This window comes from Montipora foliosa, chromosome 9, assembly GCF_036669935.1.
Source record: "Montipora foliosa isolate CH-2021 chromosome 9, ASM3666993v2, whole genome shotgun sequence".
In the NCBI taxonomy this organism is placed as follows: Eukaryota; Metazoa; Cnidaria; class Anthozoa; order Scleractinia; family Acroporidae; genus Montipora; species Montipora foliosa.
In genome coordinates this window covers 17,970,598-17,983,665 of record NC_090877.1, presented here as the reverse complement: position 1 = coordinate 17,983,665, position 13,068 = coordinate 17,970,598, and the positions used below count along the sequence as shown (strand labels likewise).

General features: G+C 39.3%; 2 protein-coding genes across 7 annotated transcripts; one reads left to right on the top strand and one right to left on the bottom strand.

Moving 5' to 3' along the window:
* Positions 1 to 440: 440 nt before the first annotated feature.
* On the top strand, positions 441 to 4,711 carry LOC137969521 (uncharacterized). 3 transcript variants are annotated; one of them, XM_068815805.1, is made up of 3 exons: positions 441 to 585; positions 664 to 1,249; positions 4,382 to 4,711. In XM_068815805.1, the coding sequence occupies exons 2-3, from the start codon at positions 869 to 871 to the stop codon at positions 4,703 to 4,705; spliced, it is 705 nt and encodes a 234-aa protein (XP_068671906.1). In that variant the 5' UTR covers positions 441 to 585; positions 664 to 868; the 3' UTR covers positions 4,706 to 4,711. The 3 variants fall into 3 exon arrangements, with proteins under 3 accessions (XP_068671906.1, XP_068671907.1, XP_068671905.1); XM_068815806.1 differs by having other exon boundaries at positions 441 to 1,243; XM_068815804.1 differs by having other exon boundaries at positions 441 to 1,249.
* A 93-nt stretch (positions 4,712 to 4,804) lies between these two features.
* Positions 4,805 to 13,040, bottom strand: LOC137969520 (uncharacterized). Of its 4 annotated transcripts, none has more exons than XM_068815803.1 (3): positions 10,810 to 10,900; positions 10,562 to 10,614; positions 4,805 to 8,413 (listed from the first exon to the last, which is right to left on the bottom strand). In XM_068815803.1, the coding sequence occupies exons 2-3, from the start codon at positions 10,579 to 10,581 to the stop codon at positions 7,567 to 7,569; spliced, it is 867 nt and encodes a 288-aa protein (XP_068671904.1). In that variant the 5' UTR covers positions 10,582 to 10,614; positions 10,810 to 10,900; the 3' UTR covers positions 4,805 to 7,566. The 4 variants fall into 4 exon arrangements, with proteins under 4 accessions (XP_068671904.1, XP_068671903.1, XP_068671902.1 ...); XM_068815802.1 differs by lacking the exon at positions 10,810 to 10,900 and adding an exon at positions 12,630 to 12,768 and having other exon boundaries at positions 4,806 to 8,413; positions 10,562 to 10,663; XM_068815801.1 differs by having other exon boundaries at positions 4,806 to 8,413; positions 10,562 to 10,663; positions 10,810 to 10,923.
* Between the last annotated feature and the right edge of the window lie 28 nt (positions 13,041 to 13,068).

Here is a 13,068-nt window from a genome sequence, read left to right as displayed (position 1 = left end):
AACTTTTTTAAAAAGTTCACGGAGCATTTTTACTTTCAACAAACAACTAAATTTATTTGTCACTTAAAGCACATTTAAAATGTGTTTGTTTACAGCTGAGAAAACATGAACCCCACGCGAAAAATTAGTCAGTTGAATTTTGTCAGGACAGTTTCTGCAATTATTATCATATACAAAGCTAAGTAAAGCCAAGTTATGAAAGGGCTCATTTTGAAAAGGTGAAATTATTTCTTAATGGTTTGAGCGCGTCTGGCGCGTTGGGAGAAAACAATCCTTAAATACAAAAGGCGGCGAGCGCAAAGAAACGTTACTGCATAAATTTCGTTGACTATCTAATTCGGTAATCTCCTCTTTCAATAGCGGAAATCGTGTAGGTAGAATAATAACAATTATTGATTGGAGTTTGTAGTCAAATGCAAACTGCAAGGTAGAAACGCGATTTGAGACTACCAAATCAATAATGAGTTCAACGGCTCCTTGCAAACGCCGGAAAAAATGGGAGCGAGCAATTCGTCCATACTTAAAATTTAATGATTTCCGTGTATGCGACTAATGACATCACACAGCCGTTGGTTATAAACCAAGGTCTTTAGATAATTATTTTACCCACACAGTTTGATAATCTTGTTCCAATTTAATTGGTTGTCGGCCTTTCCATTATAGACAGAAGGCTTTCTTAGTCAAATCCTTCCTCTAGAAGATCGTTTGCATAACAGAGCTCGACTGACTGCCCTTGATTGTTAACAAGAAACCTACGTAAGTCGTGCAGCTGACGAGACGGCATCAATCAGTTCATGCTTGATTGTCTTCAAATTGTTCAGTTTGGGCGGAGAGAACTTTCTCTCGGAAACAGACATTCCCCTTGCTAATGGACGGCTTGTCATCTTTGAAAGTTGTAGTTTTACCGGACCTCGACGACAAAGTTCTTTCTGTAGACAAGAAATTCTTCTTCCCGGCATCTACAAGTGTGTCATGCAGGTCAACATATGCATCCGCGGTGCTTTTTGACAAACAAACAAGTAATGGCGAACGAATTGATTCAAGAAAGCTAACGGAGGAGCCCAAAAATGCGAATAACAAGAAACAATTTAGCTGCCCAAGTATCATCGATTTTAACGCGCTCAAGTTCTACCAAGAAATTAAGCCTGTCCATAGGCCGAAGAGAATCTTCAACGGGTTTTTTCCATCGCGAGTCCGGTCCATAAATGCAGGATTACCTTGTGCTTATAAGGAAATACACAATGTACGTGTAAGTTTATATTTTCACTTTAATTACAATTTGAAGCTCCTAGTTTCAGTTGCGCAAGATAAACCTTCCCCTACCCTCCAAACCCAACTTAAGTTACAAAACTACCTTCGCGCTGAAATTAAAAAAAACACCAGAAGTCCCATGGCTTATGAATTAACACTGTGGTTGCTCACGACCTAAGCTGTCAACTGTAGGCTTAGGAAACTATGGATTCTTCAAGTCTACTTACGTTCAGTTTGAAAAAGACCATCGCCATAGACCAACCATGGTGATAAACTTAAACCATGCTTTTCTTTATTCGCCCTGTTCCCCCTTTTACATGTAACCTATGCCTGCGTCAGTCAGGGGCACCCAACGTCACTTTTCGGAAAATATCTGTTCGGAAGGCGATTTGAGACCTAGAATTTTCGGATCATTTGTTGTAAAATTTCTTGCTTGCCTGCCTGTCCTAGGATTTTCGAACATCTAAAGAATGGTATAATTGCCCATTTTAAACGGATTTTTACGCTAAAAAGGTCACCTAGAATTTTCGGGAGCCTTTTTTCTGGCTGAACTTTTCGAAAAGATAAGCTTTGATCCCTATAATTTTCGAATCAATATACTTTCAGCTAGGAAATCCGAACAGATGAAACATTTTTAGGGGATAAAAAATATGCCTATATCTTCCGTTTAAATACGAAAATATGTTTAACAAAGCGATGTTTTGTGGTTTAGAACTATATTCTCGTTGGGTGCCCTGGTCAGTATTCTGTTAATTCTGAAATAATCAACTGAATTTGCCGCCTTGATCAAGAAACAGCTTTCAAAATGAATCGTCGAATGCTGCATATGACATCAACATTTTAGACAATACGTTGTTTACCGCTAAAAGCTTTTTGCTCAATTAACAAAATGAGACAGTGCTTCGACAATTTGGTGTTTTGGGGTCAGTGAATAAAACCACCAAACTATTGTTTTCCAAAACCAATCAACAAAAGAAACCATACTTCTTGAAAATTGATTATTTGGATTCTTAAGAGAGTAAATTTATCTTTTTCTACTTGTGCATGCAACTAGAGAGACAAAAGTTCCTTCTGAGTGAAACAGATGAGACGAGTCAATGTTGCCATGGAAAACGAATACAGCGCAAATTATAATTTGGTTACTCTCAACGTACTAATCATTTTACAAATAGTCTTCGATTTCTTTACTTCTTCAAGAAAATATTTCAATTCGCCTTACAAACCACAAGCTTTAGCCTTTTATGCCGGCTTAATGGTGGCAAGATATAAATTATATACGAAAATGACAAATTGATATTGGCAATTTTTAAGATGAATACTTTAATTTTATTAGGTTTGGAGGAGCGCAGCAGATTTCCTGAAAGGGGCTCAAAATATTTTCCGTTTCTTGAAAGTTGTGACAAAGAAGTCGCATATTGGCACGTAATCTGAAATGGCTGGATATCAATGAATTTAAAGATTTTAATTTGGTGTGAAAACAAAAAATAACTGTGCCTGCTTGTATAGAAAACAAACAAAAAACAAACAGAACGAGAGAAAAGAAATTAGACACGCAAAGCAAGTTTTTCATTATTGATTTCGTTGGACTAAAAAATGTTGAAGTATCCTTATCTTATGAATTGAGTGCAATTTGAATACTTTTTCCTTCTTAACCAAAATCGAGAGGGGATTTATAGATGTGAGAAACGGTTAACCATTTTCCTAGGACAGTTGGAGTCGATCGCAGAAAAGGAATCCCTCACAATCAGTTGTTTTGCTTTGTTAAAAAAAACACAGACAGGAAAACTTGTGTAAACTTGTTTAGCACAACAAACTTACCATAAGGGAGCTCATTTCCCGGAATTTCCTGTAATTTTAATCATGAACAGCCACTGCTTAAATTTAAATTTTCGATCAGCTTTTCGAACATTTCGTAAACGAGCCGAAATTCTGCGGGTCGTCTGAGTTCCAGAACCCGACCCGACCCGTTTCTCGAAAGTCTCGAAAAGCCATCTGTGAAATTGCCAACCGCTTGTTTTGGAAAGCCGATCTTTTCACATGCTTCAAGGTAACAAAAAGAAAAATGACTATGAAGTTTGACGACTTAAACCCCCTCCCTTCTTGAGATACAAAGGGAATTGGGACACTCGAAAATGGCCCGTAAAGTTTCGGGACTTTCGAGAAACAGGCCCCAGGGTATCGCTCGATGACTTTATCGGAGCCAATAGAGAGCTTACGAAACGACGACGCCGACGGCAACGACGACGCTACAAAACAATAGGTTTAGTGAGCAAAAACAATGGCTCTGCACGCTCTGCACGTGCGTTTTACATTTCGGTACATTTCTTTGCCTTCATCTCCTAAATGACGACGTGAAATGACCAAATTCAAGGTTCTGTGGAGGACGTTAGCACATGACGATGAGTTTTCAGTTCTCTCTCTACGCTTCCAACCCACTCGTACCAGTTTAATTCCTCAACAGTTACTACACATTTTTACCGCGAAACGACATGAAATAGTTTCGTAGTGATATAAATAACGCGAACTCGTATTTTTAAATGAAGTCCTCGCAGCCGTCGTCGTCTTCGTTTCGTAAGCTCCCTAATTTTACTGTATGACGTCATTTGAGGAAAATCCCTAGGTTTCGAGGGGTTTTTACATGAGACCGGGACGAACTCAGATTGGCATGAGTTATTCGTATCGGCCTCCATTGCGTTTACATGAGACCGGTCTGACTTCGTCTCAGTTGCTGGACCGAGACAAGAAACTCTCGTACAGGTCTGAATTCTTCTCTTCGTACCGTTCTAATTTAAATGACAACAAATTTCAGAACGGGTCCAGAAATTTCAAGCTTGTATGCTTTTGGGGCAGCAATATATTTGTTAGACGAAAAGATATCAACCATGCACCAAGCATTTCGTCCAGGGTTTTATGTATAAAGCAGTTGCAAAAATTTCATATTGGTACGTGTTCATGACGGTCCGAGTTTGTCCCGGTACCTCCTCAATACCTCCTCAGTCCTAATGGCTCTGACGGATTTGAACTCAAAACACTGACGCCTTCTTGGGCTAGCCAGGAGGCAATAAGGGACTTTGATTCGATTTTATGACATCAGAGAAGAAGCAAATGTATGTCTTTGTTGTTTAAATAGGAGGTTACTCTCGAAGAGCTAGTTCCAAATCCCAACACACCACCTTGCCGAGACGGAGCAGTGCTCTCTGGGACCGCTACAAACTGCAGCTTACGATCTGAGCCTATCACATTTCCGAACGAATCAGACCCCCGACTGTCCCCTCGACTTCCGTCAAAACAAGACACAAGAAGGGGAGTGTACTCGCTGAGAAACAGTTCCCCGTCCCCCTGGGTTGGCAGGTACAAACTGAAAAAGAAGTCTATTTCCGCGTCGACTTACGTGGAACTGAAAAACAAGACTTCGACGCCAGGAAAACAACCTGTTCGTGGATTTTCTAGCTAATATTTAGTGGAATAAAAAGGCCTCAAATTACTAGTACTTAAAGTCTGATTTCTGAAAGGAATCCCTATCAAGGAACGTAGTGACTTCCATACTAGGTCTTCGTCATGAGATCACGGTGTTCTAACAAATAAAGCTAAAATTAAGACAAGTTTTTAGAGACGAATTCAGCTTGCACCTGTAACCATAGAATTCTCAATGTAAAGGGTTTTATACAATAATCTCAATGATGATGAAGTTTGATTGGTTCTCAGCCACACACCTTTTTGTTCTTACCACATTTTTCACGACATCTTTGATCTATTACTGAAGAGACGCTTGGAGCCAATTTCTTAAAAAGTGAAAATTAATTAATCTAAAAATAAAACAATATTCGAAAAAGCCGTGACACAAATACACAGCAGTTCATGGGGTACTGTTTCGCATAAAATGAATAATTTATGGAAGTAGAAGAGCATATGAATTAAGGAAATGACAGAAGCTCATCACGAAAGGGGAGAAACTAATTCCCTCGCTTGAAGGTGCGTTTGATTGACTCTATTCCGGAATAAAAATATGTGGAGTGATGATTTAAATGGTATTTTTAAAATAGCATTTTACCAGGTGTTTGACAATTTCAATGTGAATCTCCGTAAAAACGAAGGGTTTCTAACTTGTATTCCATATATTCCTATTCCGGAATACGGTCAATCGAAGGCACCCTTGTGTGTCCTTTTTCTTAGGCCTGGTTATTTTTTTCTTGTTTAATTTATGCATTTGACGTGAAAGGAGACATCGTGCTGATTGGTTAAAAGACAGTAGTATATTTGGAGGGAACTCTGTCCTAAATATGGACGGTTTGAAAATTAAAGCGACAACTCCATTGGGAGATATAGTAGGTGCAAACCTTGTTACGAGCTCCCGGAAATGAGCAATTTATCTATGTGAAAATACAGCTTACTAGAGTCTGAGAACAGTTAACACACCAAGAAACTATGGATTTAGTTTTCTATATTTTGGGAGCGTTTTTAATAAAACAATTATTCCACTCGCGCTTGTTGGATGTGAGATGATTATAGCCAACTCGGCGCTACGCGCCTCTTTGGCTATCTATTATCTCTGTAGTCCCATACTACCTTTCGCGATTGTCCCGAACGCTCTTAGGCTTCTTTTGGACAACCTTTCTCGAAACAGCTGTATATAATAAGCTGCATTCACGCGCTGAAATTTTTACTTACTGAGCCTTTTAACGCCACTTTTCCCTAGATCCAACCCTCTGTGGTCCAATCGCAGGGGCACCCGACGTCAATTTTCGGAAAATATCTGTGCGGAAGACAATTTGAGATCTAGAATTTTCGGAACAGTTGTTGTAAAATTTCTTGCTTTCCTGCCTCTCCTAGGATTTTCGAACATCTGAAAAATAGTATAATTGCCCATTTTTAACGGGTTTTTACCCTAAAAAGGTCACCTAGAATTTTCGGGAGCCTTTTTGACTGAAATTTTCGAAAAGGTAAGTTTTGATCCCTATATTAATTTCCGGATCACTAGACTTTCAGCTAAGATATCCGAACAGATGAAAAATTTTTAGGGGATAAAAACTGAATATGCCTATATCTACCGTTAAAATACTAAAATACATACAATGCTATGTTTAAGTGGTTTTAAACTATATTCTCGCTGGGTGCCCCTGCAATCGGTCAGTTTTGAACGTGAGCAATGGCAGCCCGTGAAATCCAAAACTTACACTCAAAGTAAACGGCCTTTGGATAAATATCAAAGCTGAAAATTTTGCCAGACAGGTGTTAAGCAAACACAGTTTCAAAATCTGAAGAAAACAAGGAAGTGACTTTTTTACCACAGGGTACTTTACTTTGAGTGGAAACTTGAAGTCAATGTATAACCACTTGAGATCATATCGCCCGACCGAAAACGCTTCGTCGATGTTCATTTTTGAGGCTTTTATCCAAAAGCTCGTTCCAGAATTTTGATTTTTTATTTATTATATACTCAACAAAATATCGCGTTTCTCATTGGTCAATGACGAATGCATAAATAGGTTATAGTTAGTCTTTATAGAGTGAAATATGGAAGTCGCTATGGAAACAAGGGGATGGAGCAATTTTGTTGAGTATATAAGAAATAAGAAATCGTATGAACTTGCTCGTGCAAGATCAAAGCCTTACGCACGGGAAAATGCACTTAAAAAAACCTCAGCTCTGAACCAGAGTTAAACGCTTCAAAGGAGCGAGCTTCCGATAAGAGACAATGGCTTGAATTGTCAAGGTATTAAGTGCAACGATCAGTTCTCTCTTTCATTTAATTTTGATTCTCTTTAACAAAAGGCACCACCATTGCCCTATGAGGAAAAACCCCTCACAAATCCTGATTTTATTCCAGAGAGCCTTGAAATTATGTTTATTGTAGTATGCCAGATTCAAATATTTTGGTGTTTGCTTGAAAGCCGAGGAAAAAACCGGCCTGTCTTTTCCTTCCAGGCACGCCTTCAAACTCGTTCCCACGGTCTCTTTTCTCTGGCTCCATTGTCGTTCTCCTCAACGACAAATCAGGCAGAAAAGAGAGACCCTGGGAACGAGGTTGTCAATATTCTTAACAAATGACTAGGGCTGCAACGATACATTTTCTCATGGTACGATACACATCTCGATACAAGTGCCACGATCTACGATACATATCTCGATACATCATTGTATCGAATGTTCACGAATAATAATAATAATATCGCGATAATTTTGTTGCTTAAATATCGATATTCGTATCGTGGCAAAAAATATCGCGATTCACTGGTGCACCGGTGTATCGTTGCAGCCCTACAAATGACCTGATTACTTTCCCTCTAAGGAGGTGTACAATGGAGGCTATCTTGTTTAACAGTGTCTTATTTCTGAGTCCAAACCGTTCCGTCTTTCATCTAAAGAACAAGTAATCTCATTTTGACTGTTTGTTTTGTAGAGGGCATTAGCTGCAAGCGATGCTTTGTCTTTAAGTGCTTCAGGATCCTCAAGCAACTTATCCAGGGTTTTGACATCAAGTTCCAGTAACATTCCTGTGATTTTATCTGCATGATCAGGATACCCCTCACAAATTAAGTGATAAAGCTTTTCACCAATTAGTGTTTTATCTGACTTCTTTTCAGGCACAGAGGTGGTTACCTCAGATTCCTTTATCTGGTTGTTTAATGCTTCTAAGGCAAGAGTCACTTTCTCTTCTAGGGCAACATTATCTTTAACTATGATCTTTAAATCTTCCAAGTCCATTTCAAGAAGCATTCCTGTTATCTTGTCAGCGTGTTCTACACTGAAACTACATACCAAATCATACAGTTCTTCACCAATCACTGTCTTATCCAACTCGGTTTCCAAAATAACCTTATCTTCACCATTTTGGTTTGGTTCTGCAAAATTTTGCAAACATTCCATAACTTCCTCAATCTTGTTTTCTAACAAGTCAGTATCTTTGATGAGGAGTTCCAAACTTTGAACATCCATTTCTAACAAGATTCCTGTCAATCTTTCAGCATTTGTAGGGTGCTTATTTTCTATGAAAGAAAACAGTGTTTCACCCAGGGCCTGTTTTTTGTCAGGAAAATCACACTGGCCTGCAGATTCTTTAGATTTTTCCTGAAAATGGGACTGTTCAGCATCCAAGTCATTAGGTTTTTTATTCATGTCATGGAACCCATAGTCTTCATTCTTGTTCTCTTTACAATTCTCCCTGTGAAAAGAAAACATCAAGAAAATTAAAATATTATTTTTTATAAAATGTTTGCCTCCTTGTTTGCAATTCAAGTAGACAGAGCAACCAAACTAGTACATTACCATTTAGGGCTTTACTTAACCTCCACATAAATTGTCTAATATCTAAGCTGAGTTTGGTAGTCTATTGCTATTGATGATCCATCTGGCAGGAAGCCACTTCATAAATATATCTTTAGTGATACATGTAATATGCTTTTAACAAGTCCAATTTTTAGGTTCTAACCAGACACAAGGATTTTGGTCCCCAAACCTTTTTCGTGTGGCCAGGATGGAAAACTTAACAGTTCCGGTAGTTAAGCAAGTATTCAAGATTTTGAGCTCTATCCTGTAGGGAAGTCTTTGGGTATGCCTCTAAAATACCAAAAATCCTTGACAGAATGTGAGCAATTTCTATAAAACAACCACATCCTTATCTGCCCTTCATTCCAGTACCTCGCTACACCAAAGTTCCATTCCTCACAGCCAATTTTGAGAAGACAATGCACTATTTTAGTACAGCAAAATAATGGTAGTCTTAACATTTACTGGAAAACTATAGCCATGAAAGAGCACTGTTACTGTAGTATCTCATGATATTGATTTTATATCTTCATGGCAAAAATGCCACAGCATGCATAATTATGATGCACATTGGAATGCATGGAAGTTTAGACAATACCGCCGACAGAAAGGCAGGGATACTTTTCCCAAATATATAGATGTGCTCCTGAAGATATGGCTCACATTCTCTTGGACAAGCTGCTTGTTTAGAAGAAGTACAACCATGACAGTACCTTATCATAGTTGCATGCATCAACTGAGAGAGGTTGGTGTTCCTGGTGAACTGTGTTTTGTACCTGCCCCCCCTCCCCCCCAAACATTTGCAGCTGGAAGGGACTAGTGACAAGCAAAGATTTGCCACTGACAGAATGGACCGGCCTGCAAATTTCAAGTCTGCAGATTACTGGTGTGTAGATTGTTTTAAACAATTTTAGAACAGTTTTCTAACACACTTAAAATCACCTATTGATATTAATCTGCCAATCAGGTCAGGGTAGATCAAAGCTTGGTCAGTGCTTATCTGACTGTGTTAAATACCATGACAATTTAGAGTTTTTAACTAATAATAATAATTAGTATCACCCAGCTAGTGGACTAATGCAAATCCTGCTGGCTACACAACTAGACTCAGGACCATTAGTAATAGTCCTTGAGTAGCGAAAAGCGTGACGCTTTCTTTGTTTTATTCCCAAATAAGTAATTTTTCAACTTGCATTTGCTAACATAATTACTGCCTTTTTTGTCCAACTAGTTGGGTGATACTAAAACAATTAGACCCTTCTCCCTCAAGGGCCACAGGTTTAATTGTTTAGCGTTTGCCATGCCTTAAGCAACCACTAAGGCCAAGAACTTTATTGGTTGCCGAAACAAAGGGTTCTTTGCTGTGATCAACAACAATAAATTGAAGAACAAAATGGTTGAGGCTGGGACAGGGGGGAGCTCGGGAGACTAGGGGATGGGAGGGGTATGGGAGGTGGGAGAGAAAAGGGCAGTAAGTGGGAGTTCTAAAAGGGGGGAGGCAGGAGAAAAATGCAAAACGCTTCTTGTTGTCATTTATTAATGCATTAGAATACTCTAAAAAATAAGAGCTCAATATGATAATTGACTTGCATTAGCATCTTGTGAGCAATCAAACAAACAAAAATTTGCGCTTGAGGCTGAAAAACAGGCTTACTTCTACTGAAAGTGTCAACCCCTTCATAGTGGTTACATCATAGGTCTTGAAATGCCAAGCGGCTGTCACGTAATGTACCCGTCAAATTGAACCTTCAACATTCTTCCCCCCCCCCCGGGCATACCCAGGGTATTTGACTCGTTTTCCTGGCTGGGGGAGGGAATTTGATCATCTTATTCTTCCCGGGCGGGGTATTTGATCACCACTCATAGGGGGAGGGGAATTTGATTGCTGGCCTCGATTTCATGTTACGTATCCACGTGGGTTGATAAATCATGGCGGAGACAAACTTTAGACGACCTTAGATGCATTCAAAGGTAAAGATTCTACATTTGTGGCTGATTGGTTGAAAAGGAAAGGCTCACAGAAAGAGATCTTTATGCCTGTTACCTGTCCTCCTTGTGCCTCATGCCGTGTAGGGCCCTGGTTCTCCTTGGTGTTGTCTATTAAACCATGTTTACATACACAGCTTCAGAAGCATAATAGAGGCTACTGAAAAGTTAAAACAGTAATCTGGTAATTTTCTTGGAGGTGGGGGCATTTGATCACCTGAAATGGATCTATGATGAGGCATTTGAACAGCTTTTTGGCCCTGGGAAGGGGGCATTTGAACAAAAATTTTCCAAAAATTCAAATACCTGGGGTTTTCCCGGGGGGGAGATGTTGAAGCCTCAATGTGACTGGTGCATAACGGACGCATAACTGCTACAAGACAAGCAAAGTGACAACGGAGACACCTAAGAATTACGTAGCTAAATGACCAAGAATGTGTTTTGAGTCTCCTAATTTATAGAGGACGGGAGCAGAACTGAAAACGGTTGGAGCTGGGGAAGAGGGAGGTTCTGATCCCCCTGTTCCCCAATTTCCCCCACCCAAAAAAAACAAAAAACAAAAAACAAAACAAAGAACAAAACAGAAAAAAACAAAAAACAAAAACAAAACTAAACAAAAACAAAAACAAAAACAAAAGCAAAAGCAAAAGCAAAAGCAAAAGCAAAAGCAAAAGCAAAAGCAAAAGCAAAAGCAAAAGCAAAAGCAAAAGCAAAAGCAAAAGCAAAAGCAAAAGCAAAAGCAAAAGCAAAACAAAACAAAACAAAAAAAGGGCAAGTTTTGGTGTATCAGTGCCAGCTTGTGGTTGACCAGAATAGATTAGCTTGAATGGCTTCTGAGACCACAAAAACACAAATACATTCATATCCAAGTGAGGCTATTTGCCTCGACCCTTAACTAACACTTAGGCCCTTAGACCTATCTTCTCAAAACATGACGAGGCAAGCACTGAGGAACAAGCTCTTATGAGACTAAAACAATCCCAGTTAATCAATTAGGTATTAGTTCGGTATTAATTATGGGGAAGGGATGGCACAGTGTTGAGATCACTGGCCTCCCACCACTCAGGGTCGGCCAGGGTTTTTGGGTATGCAGTATACAGGGGCTTTTCAAATCGGGTATGCGGTATATTGCAGCTTAAGGACATTCGTGCCCATTGCTACTGCGCATCCTTACAGCGCACGCAAATTCACATGCCCCGCCATGCATCGAGCGCATGCGCTAAGTACTAAAATGAACAATGATAGGGCAGATGGCCATTGCTGTAGCTTTGCTTGGATTTAACTATCTTGGATCTTCGGTGACCCCTACTTTTCTTTTCAGAAACAGATTTTATTAACAATTATCTCCACATTGTCCAAAAATAAACAAAAAATCAATGTGGGAAGTTAACAAAATTTCAAGATTTCTGTCCTGGGGACATGGAATCCTGCCATCTTGCGGCTGCAAGGCGCATGAAACTATGGTCGCTAAATGCGACCTTGTTCTTTTAGGAACCTCAACAGTTAACTAAATTCACCAAAACAAAAGTTTGGCAGAGAACATTTCACTTCAAAGATGGAATTGCAATATTTGTGGGCTTACAGACAATGTGGCCTAATTCGCTAAACAAGACAGATTTTTTCCGATTTAGGGTGTTCTTCCGGGCAAGTTCTCTCCAAAACGAAGTTGGTGACCCCCCATTTTTTTTGCATTTCTGACATCACTAACTCATCATCTTTCAATGGTAAAATTTGAAGAAAAAAATCAAGGTTAGAAAATTTTCGTGCGAACTTCCTTAAATACGGGTATTCAGTATATTACTTTCTTTGAATTTGACGTATACAGTATACAATGCTTCCATTAATTTTGGGTATATTTGGATGAATTTTGGGTATTTTTGGGTATTTTGGCCAATTTTTTTCGGGTACACTGGTATACCACTACCCCCCCCCCGGCCGACCCTGACCAATGTCACGGCCCGTCGGCATCATAAGTAGGGGTTTTCTCCGGGTTTTCCGATGAAGCAACCTATAACTTGATTTGATTTTTGATTTCTGTTCATTGTCGCCAGTTAGTGACCCAGTGATAAATACACTTGACACTAAAATTCAAGTTCATTAATTAAGTTTAATGTGTACAACGTCACCTCTCCAAGGTATTCAAGCTCCTTGCAGCTATGTGGATTCTGTTCACAAGCTCTTCGCGACCAGCTGTTGTCGAAACAAGTTGCCTCAATTCATCATAATCCGCCTCTAAAAGCATTCCGGTAACACTCTCGCTTTTTTCTGGGTAGTATTCATCAACGACTTCGTAGATTTTTTCTCCAAATTCAGCCTCTTTTTTCTCCCGATCAACGCTCACCGATGTCCCCATAGTTTGTCGTTCTTAAAACTTGAGTTAAAATTTTTTGGTACAAGAAACGGGTAAGTAAGTTTAAAACACTCAAAGTGATGTCCAAAACTTATGCTTTCACATAAGCACTTTAAATCAAATGTATCCCATTGTCTTTAACAAGGAGAACTGTACATTGTACGTGAAATGAAAATAAGGGCATTACAAGGCATTACATGAAGTGTTCTCTTCAC

What these genes read in the sequence shown, in the direction of transcription:
- LOC137969520 (XM_068815800.1), bottom strand. Translation starts at nt 12,856, where the DNA reads ATGGGGACATCGGTGAGCGTTGATCGGGAGAAAAAAGAGGCTGAATTT. An exon ending in AGCTTGAATACCTTGGAGAG is followed by an intron (nt 8,414 to 12,629) that starts GTGACGTTGTAC and finishes TTCTTTTCACAG; the next exon opens with GGAGAATTGTAAAGAGAACA.
- LOC137969521 (XM_068815805.1), top strand. Translation starts at nt 869, where the DNA reads ATGGACGGCTTGTCATCTTTGAAAGTTGTAGTTTTACCGGACCTCGAC. An exon ending in AGGAAATACACAATGTACGT is followed by an intron (nt 1,250 to 4,381) that starts GTAAGTTTATAT and finishes TTGTTTAAATAG; the next exon opens with GAGGTTACTCTCGAAGAGCT.